This window comes from Syngnathus floridae, chromosome 1, assembly GCF_059516105.1.
Source record: "Syngnathus floridae isolate MCC-2025c chromosome 1, RoL_Sflo_1.0, whole genome shotgun sequence".
NCBI lineage: Eukaryota > Metazoa > Chordata > Actinopteri > Syngnathiformes > Syngnathidae > Syngnathus > Syngnathus floridae.
Genome location: NC_142413.1, coordinates 25,949,772 through 25,973,149, shown reverse-complemented (window position 1 = coordinate 25,973,149; position 23,378 = coordinate 25,949,772). Strand labels below are relative to the sequence as shown.

The following is a 23,378-nucleotide window of genomic DNA, read 5'->3' as shown; positions in this document are numbered from 1 at the left end:
ACAGTTGCACATTAATTTCCTGTTGCACTGTGGTCCAGTACACAATATTAATGCTTTTTAAACCCTCCCCAATACGTTCACGCTACGTAAACCTTTCTTATGCCGTTACTAACCATTCCCACACTGTTCTGTGCATGTATTGTACCTTTACAGTAAATAAAAGAACAAACACATGATATTTTCACGCCTCGACTCCTTTTGCAATGGTTGGTGCGCGTGGCCGGCTACCACGTCCTGCACTTGAACACAGTCACGTTCGCAGTAACGCACATTGCTCAGAGGCACACCATCAGGTGTCATTGCTGGTGTTCTGCGCACGTAGGAAAAAAAAAAAATTCTGTCCTGACTGCTGGACGGCAGTGCTTTTTTCCTATGTGCGCGGCAGACTACCGTGCAACCCATGCTTGTCCTCAGTGAAGCACATTGCTTAGATGCACGCCCCATGCTATCTGCTTGTATTTAAACTCCATGTTCCCATCACTTATAAACCCGTGAAGTAGTGCATTCGCAAAAGATGATGCGCAAAGTGTTGAGGGATCGCTGTATTGACAATCTCCCAGACGTGGGTCACCAGGGCCCACTGGAGGCGCTCTTGAAGGTGAGCGTCTGGTAGCCGGGCCTTGATCCATGGGGCCCGGCTGAGCACAGCCCGGAAAGGCAACGTGAGTCCCCCTTTCCATGGGCTCACCACCCGTCGGAGGGGCCAAAGGGGTTGGGTACAGAGTGAGCTGGGCGGTGGCCAGAGCTGGGCAGTGGCCAAAGCTGGGCGTTGGCCAAAGCTCGGCCTTGGCAATCCGATCCCTGGCTACAGAAGCTGGCTTGAGGGACGTGGAATGTCACCTCTCTGTACAAAGGAAACAAGATAAAACTTTATTCAAGAGTTTTTATTCGCCATGTTTGAGCATGCCAAACAAGGAATTTGACTGCAGTAAATCACAGCCTCTGTTCAACATTTAGGTGACTAACAACAACACTCAGGACATGTGAAAAATGGCAGATATTCTCAAACATCCCATGATCTTAAACTCCCAAGAGGGCAAGGAAAAACTCAAAACTCCAGCTAGGGAATTTGAGAAACCTTGAGAAGAGACCACAGATGGGAGGGTCCCTCTTCGAGGATGACTAGGCTGCAATGGATGCAGAGAGGACACATAGTACAAACAGTGTAGACAATTCAAAAAAGGTGTGGAGAGCAGGATGTTATTGCACAGTAATGACTCTGAGACTCGAAGAGTGGTGTGAGTTCATCAGAGCAACAGCCTGGGGGAAGAAGCTGTCTCTGTGTCTGCTGGTTTTAGCGTACAGAGCTCTATAACGCCGTCCAGAGGGGAGTAGTTCAAACAGACTGCAACCTGGGTGAGAAGGGTCTGTAGAGATGTTACTTGCACGTTTCCTGGTCCTGGACAGGTACAAGTCTTGGATAGATGGGAGGTTGGTCCTGATTCTCTTTTCTGCAATCCTGATTGTCCCTTGCAGTCTGTGCTTGTCTTGTTTGGTGGCCGATCCAAACCAGACAGTTATGGAGGTGCAGAGGATAGACTGGATGATGGCAGTATAGAAGGTTTTCAGCAGCACCTGTGGCAGGTTGAACTTCCTGAGCTGTCTCAGGAAGTACAGTCTCTGCTGGGCCTTCTTCCGGACAGAGTCTATGTGGCTGGTCCATTTCAGGTCCTGAGAAATTGTGGATCCCAGGAACTTGAAGGTGTCTGTGGAGGGAATAGTATTACTGTGGATAGTGAGGGGTGGATGTGGTGAAGGGTCTCTCCTGAATTCCACTGTCATCTCCACGATCTTGAGGTGGTTCAGCTCCTGGTGGTTTTGGCTGCACCAGTGGACCAGCCAATCCACCTCCTGTCTGTATGAAGTCTCGTCACCGTCCCGGATCAGTCTGATGAGAGTTGTGTTGTCCGCATACTTCAGGAGCTTCACAGAAGAGTCGCCTGAGGAGGAATCGTTAGTGTAGAGAGAGAACGGAAGTGGGGAGAGGACGCACCGCTGGGGGGCGCCCTTATTGTTGGTCCGGGTGTCAGGTGTGATGGTCCCCAGCCAAACATGCTGTCTCATGTTGGTCAGGAAGCTGGTGATCCACTGACAGGTGGAGGCAAGCATCACGAGCTGGACGAGCTTATGATGGAGGATGTCGGGAGCGATGGTGTTGAACGTCGAGTTGAAGTCCACAAACAGGATCCTGGTGTACGTCCCTGGGGTGTCCAGGTGGTGCAGGATGTATTGCAGCCCCATGTTGACCGCATTGTTCACCGACCTGTTTGCCCGGTAGGCAAACTGCAGGGGGACAAGCAGGGGGCCCGTGATGACCTTCAGGTGGTTCAACACTAACCTTTCGAAGGATTTCATGACTACAGATGTCAGGGCAACAGGTCTATAGTCATTCAAACCTGTGATGGCGGGCTTCTTGGCCACCGGTACGATGGTGGAGCTCTTGAAGCACAAGGGCACCTCACACAGCTCCTGGGAAAGGTTGAAGATCTGTGAAAAGGTGGGTGCCCATTGTTCAGCACAGACTTTCAGGCAGGAGGGTGACACGCCGTCTGGGCCTGGTGCCTTGCTGTTCTTTTGTCTCCGAAACATCTGACACACCTCCTCCTCGGGGATCTGAAGTGCGGGCGCGGCTTCTGTAAGCTCAGTGGCCTAGTAGTAGAGTGTCCGCCCTGAGACTGGAAGGTTGTGGGTTCAAACCCCGGCCGGAGCATACCAAAGACTATAAAAATGGGACCCATTGCCCCCCTGCTTGGCACTCAGCATTAAGGGTTGGAATTGGGGGGTGAGATCACCAAATGATTCCCGAGTGCGGCACCGCTGCTGCTCACTGCTCCCCTCTCCCCCAGGGGATGGATCAAAATCACATGGGGATGGGTGAAATGCAGAGGACAAATTTCACCACACCCAGATGTGTGTGTGACGATGGTCATTGGGACTTAGAGAGAGTAGGTGATAACGATGATGGAGTTCTAGACAGGAGGTTGTGGGGGGAGGTGTGTGTCGATTGTGATGCAGGAGGTCCTGATGTGTGGGTGACCGTTCAAACCTGCAGTAAAACCTGTTTAGCTGGTTTGCAAGCCTTGGGTTCTCCACAGGTTGTAGCCGTGATGCTCTGCAGACCTTTACACACTTTCAAGGGATCAGGATTGGCAGAGAGGTGTCTCTCCAGGCTCTCCCCATAACACCTCTTGGCTTTCCTGATCTCACGGTTCAGTGTGTTCCTGGTCTGCCTGAACAGGTCCCGGTCCCCACTCCTGTAAGACTCCTCCTTGACTTTGCACAGCATCCTGAGGTTGATTGTAAACCGAGGTTTGTCGTTGTTGTACATGCAGAAGGTCTTAGTCTGCACACACAAGTCCTCACAAAAGCTGGTGTATGATAAGACAGTATAGGTGAGTTCATGCAGGTCTGAAGTTGCAGTTTTAAAAAAAAAATGGTGCAGTCAAAGCAGGCTTGGAGGTCCTGCTTTGACTCCACTGTCCACTTCCTCACAGTCCTCACCACAGGCTTAGAAGTTTTTAATCCCTGCCTATAGGTTGGGATCAGATGAACTAGACAGTGGTCCGAGAGTCCTAAAGCTGCACGTGGCGCAGAGCGGTATGCGTCCTTTATTACGGTATAGCAGTGGTCCAGTGTCTGCGTCCCTCTGGTGGGACATGTTATGTGCCGTCTGTATTTGGGGAGCTTATATGCGAGGTTAGCCCTGTTAAAATCACCCATCATGATTAGTGAGTTTGGTATTATTTTCTCCATGTCTGTTCCCTGATCAGCCAGAAGCTGCGTGGCTTTGATTGCCCTTGCATGTGGTGGAATGTAAACAGCCGCCATTACGATCAAAGAGATCTCACGTGGTGAACAAAACAGCCAGCAGTTTATCAAAAGTGTTTCTAAAAGTCAAAAGGTAAAGAACCAATGATTGTCACACACACATCTGGGTGTGGCGAAATTTGTCCTCTGCATTTAAGCCATCCCCTAGGGTAGCAGTGAGCAGCGGCACCGCGCTCAGGAATCCTTTGGTAATCTAACTGTTAGAGATTTGCTCACTCAAACAATATTTTGCAAGAACCACACGGGAGACAAGCAAGTTCTTTTAGACACCTGCAGGTGGAGAGTTCACTCACTCCAGAATGAAGTCTCAACCCTCGTTCCTGCGATGGGATATTTATTAAGAGAAACAGAGTGGGGGTTTGGGTAAACTGGCTAAAGCCCTTGTCCTCTAGTTTAAACATGTCAGGGGATGTTTTACGACCTTGTGATAAGGAGGACAAGGTAAGGTATTTATTACCTGTTGCATTCCAACATAATCCTATGATAAAGATAACCTGGAAAACCCTAACATCTCCCTCCTGATTTATCATATGATTATGCTACCCCAAACAACAAAGACAAGTAAAAAAAAAACATATATACGTATAATGAAGAAAGTAGAATGGTAAAAATAAAAACAACAAACAATGATAGCAACACTTTCTAGTGAAGATGAGGCATTACCTCAATACCCCAAATCAAACTTATTGTGTAAGCGAAAAACCTGCTGGCCAGATGTTATTAGCAGGAAAATTCTTACACGGCCCCGTTGCCACAGGCGACCAGAATGCTATCAATAATAAAAAAAAATAAAAAGAAAAACACAGAAACAGTACATCATTGTATCCATCACTTGCGAAGCATTTTCGATGGTCAAATCATCAAGTTTCTGTAAAACATGCTCAACAGAACAGCATCTACGCAATCCACGTTTCATTATCGTCATCACATCCGTCATCTCTAAGAAGTTGTATATGAACCTGGGCTACAGTAGAGGACACAAACTTCGACACAGCAGACTTCAAACATGGGATAACGCAGGTCGTAAACAAGCACAACACCACCAGCACAACAAGCACAGGAGACAGCAATTTCAACAGCAGTTGCCACCAGTTGCCAGAGAATAGCCATGAAAAGAAATCAAACTGATGTGGGACCTTGTCTTTAGACATGGCCTGCTGTAAGTTCTTCAGCGAATTCATGGCGTCGTTTATGTGGGTGTCATTTTCTCCTGGTATGTATGTGCAACAGGAAGTCTCAATGATGTGGCACACACCACCTTGTGCTGCCGTCAACAAGTCCAGAACCATCCTGTTTTGCAAGACCATCAGTCTAATAGCCTGAATCTCTCTATTTTGTCCATCGTTGACTTGCAGTGAGAGATTCACAAAGGATTGAAAACGATAGTTCAGTGTCTCGATGAAGAGCGATAGTTTCCCAACCCCAATCTGAGGAAAGAGCGCAAGGACAACTTTGTCTCCGACGGACCATACTTTATGGTCATCTGGGACGTTCGCACCCCAGACAGGGTCATGAGGGTCAAAGGTTGCAACTGCCCTGCGTCGACGTCCAGTAGAGTTATGTGCTCCTGTCAACAAATGGTGTCGTATCCTGTAGGTGTGGTCTGTCACCCACACTGGTGCACACACTCCTGTCCAGTTGGCGGGCAGCATCGGATAAACCTTGTGACCACAAAGCCACCAGCCATTCTGTATGAAGTATGTTCCATTCGATGGTGTAGCCATGTTGGTTGGAGAGCCCTCACCACCTGAAATGGCTCTCTTATCTTGACACTCATCGGTGATGTCCAGAGCTCCCATCCAGTTTCCTCCTGGAGAGCAGTCGTCGTTAATGCAGACGTGGGTCTTGTTACCTTGGATGTAACATGTGTAATTCACTCCAGCTGGTCTCTCTGTGTAGGCCACTTGTGGTATTGTTCGTCCTTTAACAGTCACATTGAGATTTGTCCAGAAAAGCTGATCACAGGCACCGTCAGCAAGCCCAGGGCGGTAAGGGTCGGTGCTGATATCCAACTCCTCCCATGGATGCCATACATTTTGCTTCAGTGACATTCATTGCTGTGGCCTCCAAGCGAACTTGCGTGGAGGAAGGGGGGAGTTTCGAACACACATAGCATCCCTCCTGTGTGTGAGCTCTCACAGTGAACCTGACATACCGGTACCAAGTGTTGGTTTCGTATGGGTTTCTGGGGTCCCATGACCAGTCCTCAAAGTTCTCATCATGTGACCATCGTTTACCACGGGCAACATTGTCATTTGGTCTGTTCAGATGAGTCAATAGACCATAGCACGCTCCAACCACAACGCAGCAGAGGATCCATCTGGCATATGGAGCCCCGTTGCTACTAGGATGGCAGAGACACTGGGACATCCCCTCGCCTAGCGGAGTGGGGATCGATGGATTCTTCACCAACATTGAGACGCCTCACCCTAAACGATGAAGCCCCTTTGTAGTTAGCCTTCCCCACCACTCCGAATTAGGGGTCCAGCACTCTCTGCAACTTGCAGTGGCTGAGGTGAATCCAACTGGGCCGTTGAGAAATTTTAATCGCCGTGGGAGTAGCAAGCAAAACTTGAAACGGTCCCTCCCACCGTGGGCTGGCCCAATTCTTTCTTTTGATGACCTTGATGTAGACCCAGTCTCCTGGATTGATGGGCTTGTCCACCTGTGAGGGAGAGAGATCAGGCGGCAGTAAATTTGCATTTGACACATCTTTCAGTTTGAGCGTCCTGATTAGATAATCTGCCAAGGTCTGTTCTTCATCTGCTTTTTGCAAATCTGCAGGGAACACTGGTAGTCTATATGGTCTCCCATGTATGATTTCAAAAGGTGTCCTTCTGAAGTGGGAGTAATTCTCATATAGAGCTTCACTAAGTCGAGGCACTCTGCTTGGGAGTTTAGGATTTCGTTCAGGAGGGATGGCATAGGAGCAGCAAATCTGTTCACCTGCTTGTGCAGCATATGAGTCCACATCTCTCACTCTACATGCTCGCATGCCATCCTTTACTGGAATTATTGCAATTCCCAACCGAGTCATCAGATCTCGTCCCAGCAGGTTTATGGGACATTTTGGAGATAGGACAATCGAAACTGAAACCATGCTTCCAGTTTCCTTATCTCTCACTTCAACTGGATTAGAGATACTCTCCTTGTGTACCTGCCCATCAGCAGATTTCACCCAAATAGTATTTTGGGAGGCCTTTAGATTTGGGACTTTAGTTTTTATCACGGTTTTACAAGCCCCGGTATCACACAAAAACTCGACATCACTGCCTCCAATGTTTAGAGTAACATATGTTTTTTCTTTTAATGCACTCAGAATGTCCCATGCTGTATGGACATCTACTATTTCTTCCTCTATAGGAGCACCAGAGGTCAAAGGGGGGGGGGGTCTAGTCATGCTGAGAATTTGGCCTTTCCTCTGCCCCTTCCTGCACCCTTTGATTGATATTGCTTTGCAGAACGACACACTCTTGCAAAGTGTCCTCGTTTCCCACAGTTCCAACAGTTGTCAGTATCTCGTGGGGGTTTTGAATTATATGGCGGCCTGTGACCTTGTTGGCCTCTACCTCTTCCTCTGCCTTGCTGGGACCCTTGGAAGAAAACTGTTGTATCTTCATCTAGTTCATCATCATCATTATCTAGATGAAATACATCAGAACTTTTGCCTTTTTTGATCACTTTTTCAGCATGTCTGGCCCATTGCATAGTTGTTGTCACACTTGCAACGTCCACTTCCACCAAATGTTTCCTCACCCAGTTGCCTATTTCAGGGCGGAAATTAGTGAGGAGCGCATTTTTAAGCTGTTGTTGATAAGCACTCTCAGCTGTATCATTGAATGGGATGCCACTATGCACCCTGAATTCTTTTTCAAATCTCAAACGAAAATCATCAGTATCTTCGCCAGGCTTCTGTTTTATTCCTGCCAAATGACCATAATTCGCTCGTCTTTGAAATATAGTTTGCACACTTTGCACAAGATCATTCCATTGTGCTGCATACTCCCCTCCCAATTGATTTTCCTCAATGGGATAGGGAAAAGGCCCTTGATTATTTCTACCTGTATAATTTCCTCTAACCTTCGCCCAGTCTTTTCCCAAGGAGGACATTGCAGCTTCTCCTGCCTCATGTCCATTCAGTCTATAGGAATGTATAATTCCAGCCATGTCCTCTGCCCATTTATCTGGGTCTTCAGCAACAGGGGTAACCCCTTCAACTGCTTTTCTTGCCTCTTCCAAAGTCCATGCCCGGAACATATGTATGTGGGAGTTGGCCTTCCCCTACATTAGGGTTTGGCACCTGTATCATTGGGCATACATCAACCTTGTCTAAATTTTGAGAAAATCTAGCAGCAGTGGTCAAACTTCTTGTTTGTACAGGACTCCTACCAATGTGACCCTGACTTCTTTTGCTGTTATATGGGGGGGGCTGCAGGTTTGTTAAGCTTGGATACAAGTTTTGTGTACAAGCGGAAGGCCCCTCTTGCTCCTCTGCTTGAGCTTCGGCTGGAGCCGTGGCCGCGGCAGTGCGCCTGCGCACTGTGGCCTCATTGTCTTCCGGCCTGACAAACATAGTCTCAGCCTCATCACCTTTCATCTTTCTATCTTTTGTCTTTTGGATTTGTTCTCTTCTCTCTTGTGAAGCTTTTAACCACATTTTAGCACAATCCAATTCTCTCTCTTTTCTTTTCTTTTTCAGTCCATTTTTCTTTTTATCCACACTCTCTTCCAAAACATCAACTACTATCTTCCACACTTCAACTCTCAACTTCCCTTCAACTCCATACTTTTTCTTCCACTTTGGCATATATTGCATACAATTAAGAAATCTACTCGCCATGTACTTCTCATCTCCGTCAAGAGGTAGAGATTTACCGTTTTTATTTCCCATATTAATTCTAGTAGTTTTAGGTTATACAATTTCTTTTTTCTCAAAAATATTATTATTATTATTATTTATTTATTTATTACTTATTTATTTAATTTTGTCTTTGAGGATCCTCAATGCAGGTTTAAATTGACCTTTCAACAAATTACTAGCCTGTATTATTGCCGTGGATCAATGCTAGAACTGCTATTTAGTCAATTTATCCTACCAGTCACACACTCAATCACACAAACTCCAGCGCTTTTTTAGGCCTCATAGCTCGGACAAACCAAAGCCGTATCTCATAGCTCGGACAAACCAAAGCCGTATCTCATAGCTCGGACAAACCAAAGCCGTATCTCATAGCTCGGACAAACCAAAGCCGTATCTCATAGCTCGGATAAACCAAAGCCGTATCTCATAGCTCGGACAAACCAAAGCCGTATCTCATAGCTCGGATAAACCAAAGCCGTATCTCTTGTGCACCTCTACGTACTACGCGTTTAACAACACAACACAACTTCAGGCTTTTAACTTACTTGTCTCCTGGTTCGTTGCACTGCCGGGTCCCGTCAATCCACCTCTGTCAGACGAAGGCAGACCTAAGATGCTGGCCCAGCGAAGAATTTCCTTCCCAGGTCTTTCTTTACCAGGTCCGGCTAGTGGACGCTGGCCCGTCGACGGTGTGCAGCGCGTCGTCCTCCGTCAGCCAGATGATGGGTATGAGAGATCCCGGGTTTCGGCACCAAAATGTTAGAGATTTGCTCACTCAAACAATATTTTGCAAGAACCACACGGGAGACAAGCAAGTTCTTTTAGACACCTGCAGGTGGAGAGTTCACTCACTCCAGAATGAAGTCTCAACCCTCGTTCCTGCGATGGGATATTTATTAAGAGAAACAGAGTGGGGGTTTGGGTAAACTGGCTAAAGCCCTTGTCCTCTAGTCTAAACATGTCAGGGGATGTTTTACGACCTTGTGATAAGGAGGACAAGGTAAGGTATTTATTACCTGTTGCATTCCAACATAATCCTATGATAAAGATAACCTGGAAAACCCTAACACTAACCCCACAATTCCAACCCTTGATGCTGAGTGCCAAGCAGGGAGGCACTGGCTCCCATTTTTATAGTCTTTGGTATGACCCAGCTGGGGTTTGAACCCACAACCTTCCAGTCTCAGGGCTTCACTGCAGTCCTCAGACTACAGCCTTATCACCATTTTAGTGGTGTGTTTCCTCGTCACCATGGGGTTGTAAGTTGGGTGAAGCAAGATGGATTGTTCATAATAAACACCATATTCAAACTTAAGGTTGTCCGTGTGCGCACTTGGCACCAGAACACCCTAGGCCACAGTTTGACAATCAACTTTGTAGTCATGTCATTGGATTTGCAGCCGCATTTTTTTGGACACTAGGGGGAAGATAAGGGCAGAGCTTTCAAATGATCACCAACTGGTGGTATACTGGCTCCGATGGTGGGGGAGGATTTCAGTCCGACCTAGCAGACACAAATGTATTGTGAGGGAATGTCTGGCAGAATCCCCTGTCAGAAAGAGCTTCAAGTCCCACCTCCGGTAGAGCTTTGCCTACATCCTGGGGGAGGTGGGGGACATTGAGTCTGAGTGTACCATTTTCTATGCCTCCATTGTTGATGTGGCGGACCAGAGCTGTGGTCGTAAACTGTAACCCCGTGGCTGTAACCCCGGAACCTGCTGGTGACACCAGCAGGAAGAGATGCTGTCAAGGTAAAGGAGTACTATTGGGCCGGAGTCGACAATCAAGCGTAATGCTTTGCTGAGGCAAAAACCCGGGCGTGGGAGGAATTCGACCAGGCCATAGAGAATGACATCTGGATGGCTTTGAGAAAATTCCGGTCCACCATCAGACGTCTCAGGAGTGCACCGTGAACACTGTGTACAGTTGAGATGGGGTACTGCTGACCACAATTCGGGATGTTGTGAGTTGGTAGAGAGAATACTTTGAAGACCTCCTCAATTCCACCGACATGCCATCTATTGTGGAAGCAGGGCCTGGAGGCTCTGAGGTGGACTCTCCAATCTCTGGGGTGGAAGTTACTGAAAAAAACTCCTTGGTGTCAAGGCCCCGAGGGTGGATGAGTTCCGATCGGATTTATTGAAGGCTCTAGATGTTGTGAACCTGTCCTCGCAGACATGCCTCTACAGCATTGCGTGGAAATCGGAGACAGTGCCTCTGGTTTGGCAGACTGGGGAGGTGGTCTTCCTTTTTGAGAAGGGGGACCGCAGGGTGTATTCCCAGAGGAATCACACTCCTCAGCCTCCCTCGTAAGGTCTATTCAGGGGTGCTGGAGAGAAGAGTCCGTCGGAAGCTCAAATCTCGGCTTCAGGAGAAGCAGTGTAGTTTTCTAGGCAATGGAAGAAACTGTGGGATCATGTCAGACTTGTCTCATGCTGGGAAAAATAATGTACATCAGAGTTTTTGTGCCATGGCTGTGAGGGGTCATAGAAGCCAGATCAACATAGAGCTAATGTTATGTTTGGAATGTCACTGGTTTGCAAAATATTAATTTTTGACAGCTGGCTTGATTCGCTATTTTGCTATTCAATATGTAATGATGAAGTGCAAAATATTTTTTATGTAAAAACAGTGATGCAATGTGAAAACATTTATTAGAAAATAATACTGAATCTTCATTCTGTGCTACTTACATATTTACATATTTACTTCCTATCTTTTTTTCCGAACTTTAAAGAAATACAAGAAAAAAGTAAAATACGGAAAAAATTATAACTCCATAGCACAATAGAAAAAAGAAAGAAAGAAAAAGAAAAAAATGACATTGCGTTATAATTTTCCCTTTACCGTAAAATCATATTTGTTTAAAAGGGAGTGGAAGGAAGCCTAAGCTTATCTGGCTCCACCCCATGTGACTACATGTTTGATTGATTCTGTCAAAATTTGTCCATACTCAGATATAGTCTCCTCCACATTGTGTGCGGACAGTAAGCAGGTATCTTAATCAAGACTTTTTGTAGCATTGGTTTGGTAAATGGACAGTTTTGAATAGCCATCATCTTCACCTGCCACCATTGAACTGTTTTGTTGGTGGTGTAGTCAAGAATGAATCAAAACATCACATTTCAGATAGATTCACTGAAACTGATTGGAATCAGAATTTGTGTTGCATTGTGGCGAGTGTACAAAAAAAAAAAATATAGAATATGTCACACCCACATGCACACACACAGACACACACACAGGCAGTCCAAAATAAGAACATATTTTTGTCTTTGCCATGAAAAATGCTTTGCTCGATTCTATATTTTTGTTTCCCGCTTACAGGCCCAGTGCGACAAAATCAGTCTACAGCTTCAAGTGGAAGAGCTAAAACACAAATATGAACCCAAAGGTAATTGGATGAATGTAAAAAAATTTACATGTGTTCTTTGTACATTTCCAATGCTATCGTTTTGCATTTTGGTCTGTAGAGACAACTGATTTATCCCAAGGGACAAAGAAAGAGAAATTACCTACACATACTGTACCATCATTCGAAGGAACAACACATGGTAACAGCAAGCAGATTTCAAAGGAAAAAGTTATCACTCATAAGATGATTCTTCTCCCCGAGACAGACAAATGTCGCACTGGTGAGCATTCCCACGACAAGGTGTCTTTGCTGTTGCTGCTGTTATAGCAGCATACAATAAAATATTCTTGTTTTGTTTTAGGATTTGATGTGCAGCTTAAATCTGCCAACCATGTCAAGATTAATGGGGATGATCCTGTTTTGACCCCCAATACCAGGTCAGCAATTGTTGTGTGAACAAGAGTATTTACCGCATTGGCCAGAATATAACACGGTGTTTTTTGCATTGAAATAAGACTGAAAAAGTGGTGGTCGTCTTACATTCGGGGTCTAGACATTATACCCATTCACAATGCTAGATAACGCCAGGTATCTTTAAAGCGAATGTTTGGTGATCACGCACTCATGCCGACAGGAAAGATTCAGAAGCCTCCGGTACGTTTGCTCTGTGAGTGGATCCTCCACGCATGGGATGCAGTTTCCCCAAAGAGCATCATCCACAGGTTTAAAAAATGTTGCATATCAAATGCCCTGGACGGCAGAGAGGATGACGTGCTATGGGAGGAGCCATCTTGAGCCAGAGGATGGGAGTGAGGACAGTGACACTGAGCACAGCGAGGAAAAGGATGTTTGTGAGGAGTAATGTTCTGACATGACAGATCTCAGCTACTCTCAAGTTTAAACCAGTTTGCATTATTTTATTGCGATGTTTTTCTTTATTCAGATTTGTTTCAAGACTACAGTTAGTTAGACTTCACTTTGATGGTTAATGCAGTTATTACAATTTTGTTGTTTTATCACAGAAGATTGGTTTATTTACATTTCAAAAACCAAAAGCCAATCATTTACAGTTTTTGCATGATTTGAATGAGGCAAAATAATATAATTTTTCTCTCGAGTATATTGTTTTAATCATTTGTATTATTTTCTGTATAAAAATTAAATTTGGTGTTCAAAACGTCTTTTTTCAAACTTGAGTCTTGAAAAAGAGAGGGTCGACATATAATCAGGGTCGTCTTTTATTCGGGCCGATACGGTACTTACTATAATTTATTACATATTCAACCAACCCCTGACCTTTGCTATTTGCCTATTTACCTTTTGTTTTAAAGAGGCCACAAATAATACATTTGACTGTTTAAATTGATTGGTATAACATGATGATGATGATGAAAAAGATATTGTGGAAAAATATTATTCCCCTCCCGTTACTAATCACTATTTCAGTGGTCGGAACACAAAACTTACACAACAGTCGTCAAGTGACATTGTGGTTCGAATGGTACAAGATGGTGCATGAATGTGTATTGGATTTGGCCCAGTCGAATTGGCTCAGATGCAATTACAAATTTCACCAGAAGATGGTGCCAAACCTTGACTGGGAGACCTAAAGGGGGCCCAGAAGGGGTTACTTAGAAGTCACCTCTCTGACTGGAAAGGAGCCCGAAATGGTGTGTGAGCCAGAAAAGTTCCGACTAGATATAGTCAGACTTGCCTCCACGCAAAGTTTGGGCTCTGGTACAATCCCTCTCGAGAGTGGCTGGACTCTCTTCCACTCTGCAGTTGCCCACGGTGAGAGGTGTTGAGCAGGTGTGGGCATACGTATTGCCCCCTGGCTGGGCGCCTGCACATTGGGGTTCACCCCGGTGAACGAGAGGCCAGCCTCCATCCGCCTCCGGGTGGGGGGACGGGTCCTGACTGTTGTTTGTGCCTATGCACCGAACAGTAGCTCAGAGTACCCACCCTTTTTGGGGTCCTTAGAAGAAGCTGGAGAGTGCTCCTTCTAGGGACTCTATCGTTCTACTGGGTGACTTCAATGCTCAAGTGGGCAATGACAATAAGACCTGGAAGGGCGTGATTGGGAGGAACGCCCCCCCCCCCCCCCCCGATCTGAACCCGAGCGGTGTTCTATTGTTGGACTTCTGTGCTCGACACGGATTGTCATTAATGAACACCATGTTCAAACACAAGGTTGTCCATGTGTGCACTTGGCACCAGGACACCCTAGGCTGCAGTTTGATGATTGACTTTGTAGTTGTGTCATCGGATTTGCGGCCACATGTTTTGGGCTGTCGGGTGAAGAGAGGGGCGGAGCTGTCAACTGATCACCACCTGATGGTGGGTTGGCTCCGATGGTGGGGGAAGATGCCGGTCCGACCTGGCAGACCCAAACGCACTGTGAGGGTCTGCTGGGAATGTCTGACAGAATTCCCTGTCAGGAAGAGCTTCAACTCCTACCTCCTGCAGAGCTTTTCCCACCTCCCGGAGGAGGCGGGGGACATATAGTCCGAGAGGCCCATGTTCCTTGCCTCCATTCATGAGGCAGCCGACTAAAGTTGTGGCCGTAAGGTGGTCGGTGCCTGTCGTGGTGGCAACCCCCAAACCCGCTGGTGGACACCGGCGGTAAGGGATGCCATCAAGCTGCGGAAGAAGTCCTATCAGGTCGTTTTGGCCTGTGGGACTCCCGAGGCAGCCGAAAGGAACCGGATGGCCGAGCGGAACGCGGCTTCGGCGGTTGCTGAGGCAAAAACCCAGCCGTGGGGGGAGTTTGGCGAGGCCATTGAGAATGACTTCCGGACAAAATCGTGGATATTTTGGTCCACCATCCGGCGTCTCAGGAGGGGGAAGCAGTGCACCGTCAAAGCTGTTTACAGTGGAGATGGCGTGCTGCTGACCTCGACTCGGAAAGTCGTGAGTCGGTGGGGAGAATACGTCGAAAACCTCCTCAATTCCCACCGACACGCCTTCCATTGTGGAAGCAGGGCCTGGAGACTCTGAGGTGGACTCTCCGATCTCTGGGGTCGAAGTCACTGAGGCAGTTTAAAAAACTCCTCGGGGTCAAAGCCCCAGGGGTGGATGAGATCCGCCCGGAGTTCTTAAAGGCTCTTGATGTTGTGGGGCTGTCCTGGCTGACACGCCTCTGCAACATTGCGTGGACATCAGGGACGGTGCCTCTGGATTGGCAGACTGGGATGGTGGTTCCCCTATTTAAGAAGGGGGACCGGAGGGTGTGTTCCAACTACAGAGGAATCACACTCCTCAGCCTCCCTGGTAAGGTCTATTCAGGTGTGCTAGAAAGGAGGGTCCATCGGCAGGTCAAACTTCGGATTCAGGAGGAGCAGTGTGGTTTTCGTCCTGGCTGTGGAACAGTGGACCAGCTCTATACCCTCGGTAGGATCCTCGAGGGGGCATGGGAGTTCACTCAACCAGTCCACATGTGTTTTGTGGACTTGGAGAAGGCGTCTAACCATGTCTTTTGGGAAGTTCTGTGGAGGGTGCTTCGGGAGTACGGGGTGCCGAGCCAACTGATAAGGGCGGTTCGGTCCCTGTATCATCGGTGGCGGAGTCTGGTCTGCATTTCCAGCAGTAAGTTGGATTCATTACCAGTGAGGGTTGGACTCCGCCAAGGCTGCCCTTTGTCACTGATTCTGTTCATAACTTTTATGGACATAATTTCTAAGTGCAGCTGAGGCGTTGAGGGTGTCTGGTTTGGGTACCTCAGCATTGCGTCTCTGCTTTTTGCAGATAACGTGGCTTCTTCACTGGCGCGGTTCGCAGCCGAGAGTGAAGCGGTCGGGATGAGGGTCAGTCCCTCAAATCTGATTCCATGGTCCTCGGTCGGAAAAGGGTGGAATGCCCTCTCCGGATCGAGGATGAGATCCCGCCCCAAGTGGAGGAGTTTAAGGATCTTGGGGTCTTGTTCACAAGTGAGGGCAGGATGGAGCACGAGATCGACAGGCGGATCGGTGCAGCGTTGGCAGTAATGCGGACTCTGTACCAGCCCGTCGTGGTGAAGAGAGAGCTGAGCCAAAAGGCAAAGCTCTCAATTTACCGGTCAATCTACACTTTACCCTCACCTATGGTCACGAGCTATGGATCGTGACCAACAGAACGAGATCCCGGATACAAGCGGCCAAAATGAGTTTCCTCCGCAGGGTGTCCGGGCTCTCCCTTAGAGATAGGGTGAGAAGCTCAGTCATCCTGGAGAGACTCTGAGTAGAGCCGCTGCTCCTCCACGTTCAGAGGAGCCAGATGAGGTGGCTCGGGCATCTCATCAGGAAGCCTCCTGGACGCCTCCCTGGGGAGGTGTTCCGGGATTGTTCCACCGGTAGGAGACCCCGTGAACGACCCAGGACGCACTGGAGCGCCCATGTCTCTCAGCTGGCCTAGGAACGCCTTGGGATCCCCGGGGATGAGCTGGATGCAGTGCCTGGGGAGACGGAAGTCTGGGAGTCCCTCCTAAAGCTGCTGCCCCCGCGACCCAACCCCAGATAAGCGGAAGATGGATGGATGGATGGATGGATGGATGGATGGATGGATGGATGGATGGATGGATGGATGGATGGATGGATGGATAAACTGGTAGAGGGAGGGTAACTGGTTGAATGAGTTAACCTCTATTGCAGTTCCAAATTTCACCAGATGAGCGTGCCAAAGCTAGATTGACTTGACATAGGGGTAACCTGATGGAAAACTAGTAGATCAATAAGTTAAATTGCTAGTGACTAGAGAAGCACGACCCGTTCTGAATTACGCATAGCAACACACAAGTTGGGATCATTTTATTTTGCTTTGCCATAATATACTTTGAAAGTGCTTAAGTATTTTAATCTGCTAACTAGGAGAACCCATGATCATGGTTATGATTGCGTTAAATTGACTATTGTGAAAATATGTTGTTATTGTCACGATGTTTAATCAATATCCAACATGTATTTAACATTCACACGTGAACGTATAAATGTGACCAAAGACAAAGAGGCAGGGGGTGATAGTGATACTGTTTGTTGGAAAACTGCGATCCCACGCATGAGCCTGACCCGGAGGTCACCTAGTCCGGTTGAGGATGCAGCTGCAGTCTATTTTAGATTCAGTCATGGGAAAACACAGGTATAGGACTTAATAGAAAAACTGGTACGTGACCAAGCTGGCGTAAGAAGGCCGTCCTGACACAGAGCGGGGCTCTCCCTCGTCAGGGCGATGTCCCTGCTGCTGCTGCCCGGAGCAAAGAACGTCGTTCAGACAAAGATAGATTTTTCATTCTTTTTGAGATCAGACCAAAATCTACTAAGATGAATTTCTAGTGTCTTCGAATTGGACTTCGGCTCCTGAGGCAGCAAGAGGGAGTCACCATATTAGCTCGTTGGGTTTCTCATCAAGGCAGACCTATACTTTTAAACACATTTGGATTTTTGGAACAAGGAGAATTGATCCCTTGACTTTTCCACCAAATAGCATTACATACCTTTTATCTCTTACCTTCTTTTATGCTATTTTTGGAGTTACAATCGAGAAAACTTTGAGAGTGAATCATTTTGCTTATTGAGATTGGTGAGTGGAATTATTGTTGTTTGTTCGAAAAATTGAAAACTGTAATTCTTTTTCTTACTTTTCATTCAATTTCTAATGTATAATCATTTAACATCGAGTAATGATTATTTAGATTTTTAGAGTTCTAAATCTCTTGTTCTCAAGTAATGATTATTTAGATTTTTAGAGTTCTAAATCTTTTGTTCTCTATCATAATCATACCATTCAGTTCTTTTTAAAGTGAAGACAGCTTTTATCCTTAACATCAGGAATTGTCAGATCAGGTTTGAAATACCGTATTGGCCCGAATATAAGACGACCCTGATTGTAAAACGACTCCTATTTATTCACGGAACTGAACCAAATTTAATTTTTATACAGAAAATAATTACAGTAAATCTGAAACAAATGATTGTAACAATATATTCGAGAGAAAAAAAAAAATTTCCCTCATTCAAATCATGAAAAAACTGTCTATCACATCTTAATATCTGAACATTTAAATGTGTAAATAAAAGTGCAATCACATTTATAAATAAATGGCTTATGGTTTTTGAAATGTAAATAAATCAATCTACCGTGATACAACAACATTGCAATACCTGCATTAACCATCAAAGTAAAGTCTAACTGTAACTGTAGTCTTGAAACAAATCTGAATAAGGAAAAACATTGTAATAAAATAATGCAAACTGCTACCGCTATTGTTGGGAAGCCTGAGGACTGTATAGGGGGTTGGCTCGGATGGTTATGCTCTTTTCGCCCCCGGGTGTCGGTCAGAACACAGGAGGGAAGATGTGGTTCAGTTTTGATTGCTTTACTGAATTATTGGCAAAAAAGAAACAGGCACTGTGGCTCATAGAGGCATACAGGCAAACTGGCAAAAGGGTATAGTCACATGTTTGGTCGTAAGGATGTGAGAGCAGGTGTGTGTACTGTACATGGGTGAGTCTTTGGGTGTGTGAATGTTATTTTGTGTGTGTGATTATTGTATGAAGCGTGTGAAGGGTGTGTGTGTGTGTGTGTGTGTGTGTGTGTGTGTGTGTGTGTGTGTGTGTGTGTGTGTGTGTGTGTGTGTGTGTGTGTGTGTGTGTGTGTGTGTGTGTGTGTGTGTGTGTTTGTGTGTGTTCTGCAACAGACAGAAATACAGCACGTAAGTCAACGCTCAACTTCTGACTTCACACAACACAAGTAGACGGCACACATTACATAACTAACTGCACATAACAGTTCCGCTATACTAAATAACCCTAAATGAAATACTCTCGGCAACACAGCAAACATAAGTCATCAAGACATTGATAACCCTAACCCTAACCCAACATACATTGGCTGGCGACCATTAGTCGCCGTGCCGCTACGTAACGGCTACTCGCACGGACCTAGGCAAACTTAAAGGAGCGTGCCGAAGCTATCAATCAAACGGCGCACACACGAAACAATCCGCGATCAGACAAACGGCACAACAGCAGACAGTAGTAACAATGAAATGTATTTACTCACTTTGTGTCAAAGACGCACACAATCACAGCAACATACTCAGTCGATACTAGCAACCTTTAACTTACCTGTGAATGAGTATAATGTCTAGACCCTGAATGTAAGACGACCCCCACTTTTTCAGTCTTATTTCAAAGCTTAAAAAGACCGTCTTATTTTTGGGCCGATACGGTAGTTATCTTAAACTCAGCTACGAGCAGGTGTAAATTAACGAATCCCGGCGTCTTAACAAAGACAGCTGAATTCATCCCAGATTTAACAAGAGCCTCAGATAATTTAGGAAGATAGCCATTGTAAAAAGGGCGTGGTCATCCTAACGCCGTGTCTCGGCCCTAGTTACTCTACACGAGGGTCACTTGACTTTAGAGGGATTGGCGTCCTAAAAAGATTAGATTGATTCCTTCAGAATTGATTCAATAAAGACGGTTAGCACTCAGACGAATATCTTACGAACTCGGGCTTATTTTACTCTCGTCTCCCCATGAGAGCTGCGTTACAGCAGCGCGGACGAAGAAGAGTTGTAACCCTTTAAACAGAGACCCGGTCGCTTGACGCGGATTTGACACAGTGTAACCTACATAATCTGACTCTTATCGGATCTTGTCCCAAAAGAGCAACGGGTCCAGCTGCAAACACAGGCATTGTGCGGTGGTGGGGGACCAATTTTATCTTTGACTACCTTTTTATTCACCAAACCGAAATGCCAGCCTCTGCTCTCAAGCAGAACCTGTCTATTCTTCTGTCTTTAACAGAAGGGTGCCGCCAAGCCATTTGGGTCATCAAAATAATTGTAATGATATTTATTTTTCTTCTCTTTTTTATTTGATTTGTTTATTTTGGCAAGTACATGGTCAACACACTTATTACAACTTCATTTCACATTTTGTTTTACATGACTTGTTAAAAAGGGAAGCGGGTTGAAGCAATTCTGCTTATCTTGTCCCGTCCTGATTTTAACCAAGTTTCATTGGCAGACACACAATCTACATATCTACAGTACTACCTATTATACCACCATAACCAAGAAAAAAAAGAAAGAAACAAAAGAAATATTTGACATATGATAACATCATTTGAATACAGCAACAACTAGTTAAATGGGAGTTTGATAAGAATTGATAGTTTGATTTGGATACAGCAATGACAAGTTGATTGAGTTATAACATATTTTGACAGTTTGATTTGAATACAACAATAACAATTTAATCAATTTTGAGAAAGTTGGAGTCACAATCTCACAGACACCCCGGGCACCAGGCACCTGCAGCGACTAATCACAGCTAATTATCTCCCATGCTGGACTCCTGTAGCTTGACCATTTTCTTATTGAGTTCAGACATCTCAAGACAGAGCGTTGCCATCATCTCTCCGGACTCGATATATATTTTGACTCTACCACTAATTTTGTTGCTTCTGCGTCTGTGCACGTATTTATATCCATTTAGGTAGAAACCCGTTGACTCTCTATTTTCTTTTATCCACGTTTGATCTACATTTTTGATATTGCAGTGACATTGAAAAGTGTGTCTAATGTCTAAAGATTTTTTAAAGTTGGCCATATTTATAAAGTTGTTGAATTGATCTTCCAAGTGGTATCCACATTTGTCTCAATTTGCTTAACTCTCCAGGTCATCCATCGCTCTGATCAGCACTAGTTTAGTGTTTTCTGGGGATGATCTATTCATCTTTTGCAGATTTTGTAATTTGTCGTCCAAGTGCTTTGTAATTTTTCATGCTTTTTCAGTTGGCGAGTTCTCCATGCAATATTGGCATTTTGCTTGTTGATATTTTCGTTTGATGTCGACATTACACCTGTTGAATTTCATCCACAATTTGGGAAGCGCACTATCGGCGCCTCACGGCAAAAGCCGTAGCCAATCACCTGTTATACAATTCACTCACTACGTGCTCATTTTATTTCTTCAGTTTTAGGAAAAGTCTAAGACACCGAAACAAAATTTAGACTTACACAGGTTGGTTGAGTTCAATCATAATTCTTAAGAAAGCTCTGTTTTCAGGAAAAATATAATATAACGCTGGGCCTTTTCTGCGACCATGCTCAAGAGCAGAAAGTCTCCATTCAGAACAGGCAATGTTCAAGGTTCTTTGGTCAGCTTGTATTCAGTTGCACATGCCAGTGTGGGCCGAGTTTGATGGGTAATGAGTCCATGGGGGTGGGGCAAGTTTGCAGGAGCGTTTGATTTCATTGGAGTGGGTGCAGGTTCGGTGAGAGCTGTTTCCGTGGCTGCTGATTATGGGCGATTGTGTGTGTGTGTGTGTGTGCGTGCGTGCGTGCGTGCGTGCGTGCGTGTGTGTGTGTGTGTGTGTGTGCGTGCGTGCGTGCGTGCGTGCGTGCGTGCGTGCGTGCGTGCGTGCGTGCGTGCGTGCGTGCGTGCGTGCGTGCGTGCGTGCGTGCGTGCGTGCGTGCGTGTGTTTTCCTCCTGGCGTTCTCCCACTAGAACTTCTCCTGGTTTATCTCCAGGTGACCTTCCTGTAAACATTTTGCTCCATTCTTGCACATTCACCCACTGTCACACATCGTCCATTCATCATCTTTCCAATTTTGTCATTTTGTTCAGTATTATGTGAAGTTTGGGGTGTGACATCATCAATTTGTTAATGTTCTCTGACTATGCAAAGTTCTTACTCACCACTTACCATGGATTTGTTTGTTTGTTCTTTTGACACTCCATGTACCTGCCTACTTCGTCACATTCTTAGTTTAACCATGCTTCCAATCATATCTTTTCATTGTTAGGCAAAAAAAATTTCCTTCTGTCCAGAACATTCAGTAGTACTACAAGGCTGGCGTCTAGCATTAGGCAAAATACGATGTCACATCAAGCATTAATGAAAACAAGATATAATCAAATACTGAACATTCTTAGACACCTTGGGCAGTGTCCGTGATTTAGAATAACATCAGGCATGCATGGAATAGTTCCTTAAGGGTCATTATGCTATTCAGGCAATATAGTGAAAATATTTTTTTTCAAAGTGCACAGAAATACATATCAGATCCTGAAGTTATAAAAACCTTTGTCATGACCATATATAAAAATGTCTAGATATGTCTTCTTTATTGATTTAAAATCTGAACATACTTGTCTGCTTATGTGCTTTATTCAATGAGGTTTGAGCATATTTGTTTTTGTAGCTAGGCAGGACTTTTTGTATTTTGACCCCATTCCTTCAGACCCCCTTATATTCTTTCCCTGTTTCAGTAGAGCAACTTTATGCTTAATACTTGTAAATCTCAGTAGTACCACACAATTTTCGCTCACCCTACTTCCAGTTGTGCCTTTCTTAGGCAGGGGTTGGCAGAAATCTACATTTGCCTTGTCCAGTGATACGTTATTTGTTGTAAGAAAATCCACCGCCTGATGTTCTACGGATCAATTTTCGCCTTTATCTCCACCACTGGTCCCATTTTAGCGTCTGGTCGAGATCTTGAGCCCAGAGATAACTACATCATTCATTTTATATTTTTGTTGATATCTTCTACTCTGTTGGTGAGAATTTTTATCAGCTGGTCTTTCTTGGCATTTTCAACTTTCAAAAAGGCAATTTCTTCCATCCTGGTTTCTAATTCAAGCAGTAGGGTTTACATTCCCATTATACTTAATGTCTCTCATCAATGATCTCCCGTCCAGTGTCACGAAGAGTGTCCAGAGTTTTCTGCTGATTTGTTTCCAGAGTTCTCATCTGATTGCTCATTATGTCCAAAGTATTGGTCATTGCCTGATCATTTTTTGTTGGTTCATAGAAGCCCTTTTGAACGTTAACACCAGGGCTGTGGACTCGGTCGGATTTTTGCACCGAGTCCGAGTCCGGCCTCTTGACCACCGAGTCCGAGTCCAGCTGTCCATTTTTTCTGTAAATTCGTGTGACTGCTTAGTCTTTATTCAAGGCTAATGTAGATCAAAATCTACCAGAACAAACGCAACTGCTTTCACACTGGCTGGTTCGGCTTATATAGGATCCCTTGCTGAGAGCGTGGACGTAAAAGTGAGGTGACGTTCCAATCGGACGTCGGATCGATAACATTTTTCCTGCCCTACCGGAGTTGTGCTAGTTCATAACGTAGATCACTCATGGCGTAGTCATAAATGTACGGTCGACAATTTAACCAATAGAAGTCGATACATTGGAACATAACCTACACTCTAATATATTATTTGACATGGTATTAAATGTGTAGCTTTACAAAAATAGTCATTGAAGCCCACCCTTAGCCCTGAGTGCCATTGGCATGAGGCAAAACGCTTGAAAACACACACTCTCGCCCAATTAAATAACCATTCT

The 23,378-nt window shown here is 45.4% G+C and overlaps 1 protein-coding gene across 4 annotated transcripts in view; it reads left to right on the top strand.

The window, feature by feature from the left end:
• Positions 1–23,378, top strand: part of spdl1 (spindle apparatus coiled-coil protein 1) — a 192,484-nt gene that overhangs the window by 145,533 nt on the left and 23,573 nt on the right. For 3 of the 4 annotated variants that reach the window (XM_088390585.1, XM_088390601.1, XM_088390568.1), the window contains 3 exons: positions 12,017–12,083; positions 12,163–12,324; positions 12,406–12,481. In XM_088390585.1, coding sequence (XP_088246711.1) covers positions 12,017–12,083; positions 12,163–12,324; positions 12,406–12,481 — 305 coding nt within the window. Of the gene's footprint in view, positions 1–12,016; positions 12,084–12,162; positions 12,325–12,405; positions 12,482–12,678; positions 13,225–23,378 lie in introns of those variants that run through there. The other variant, XM_088390594.1, reaches the window with a different exon arrangement.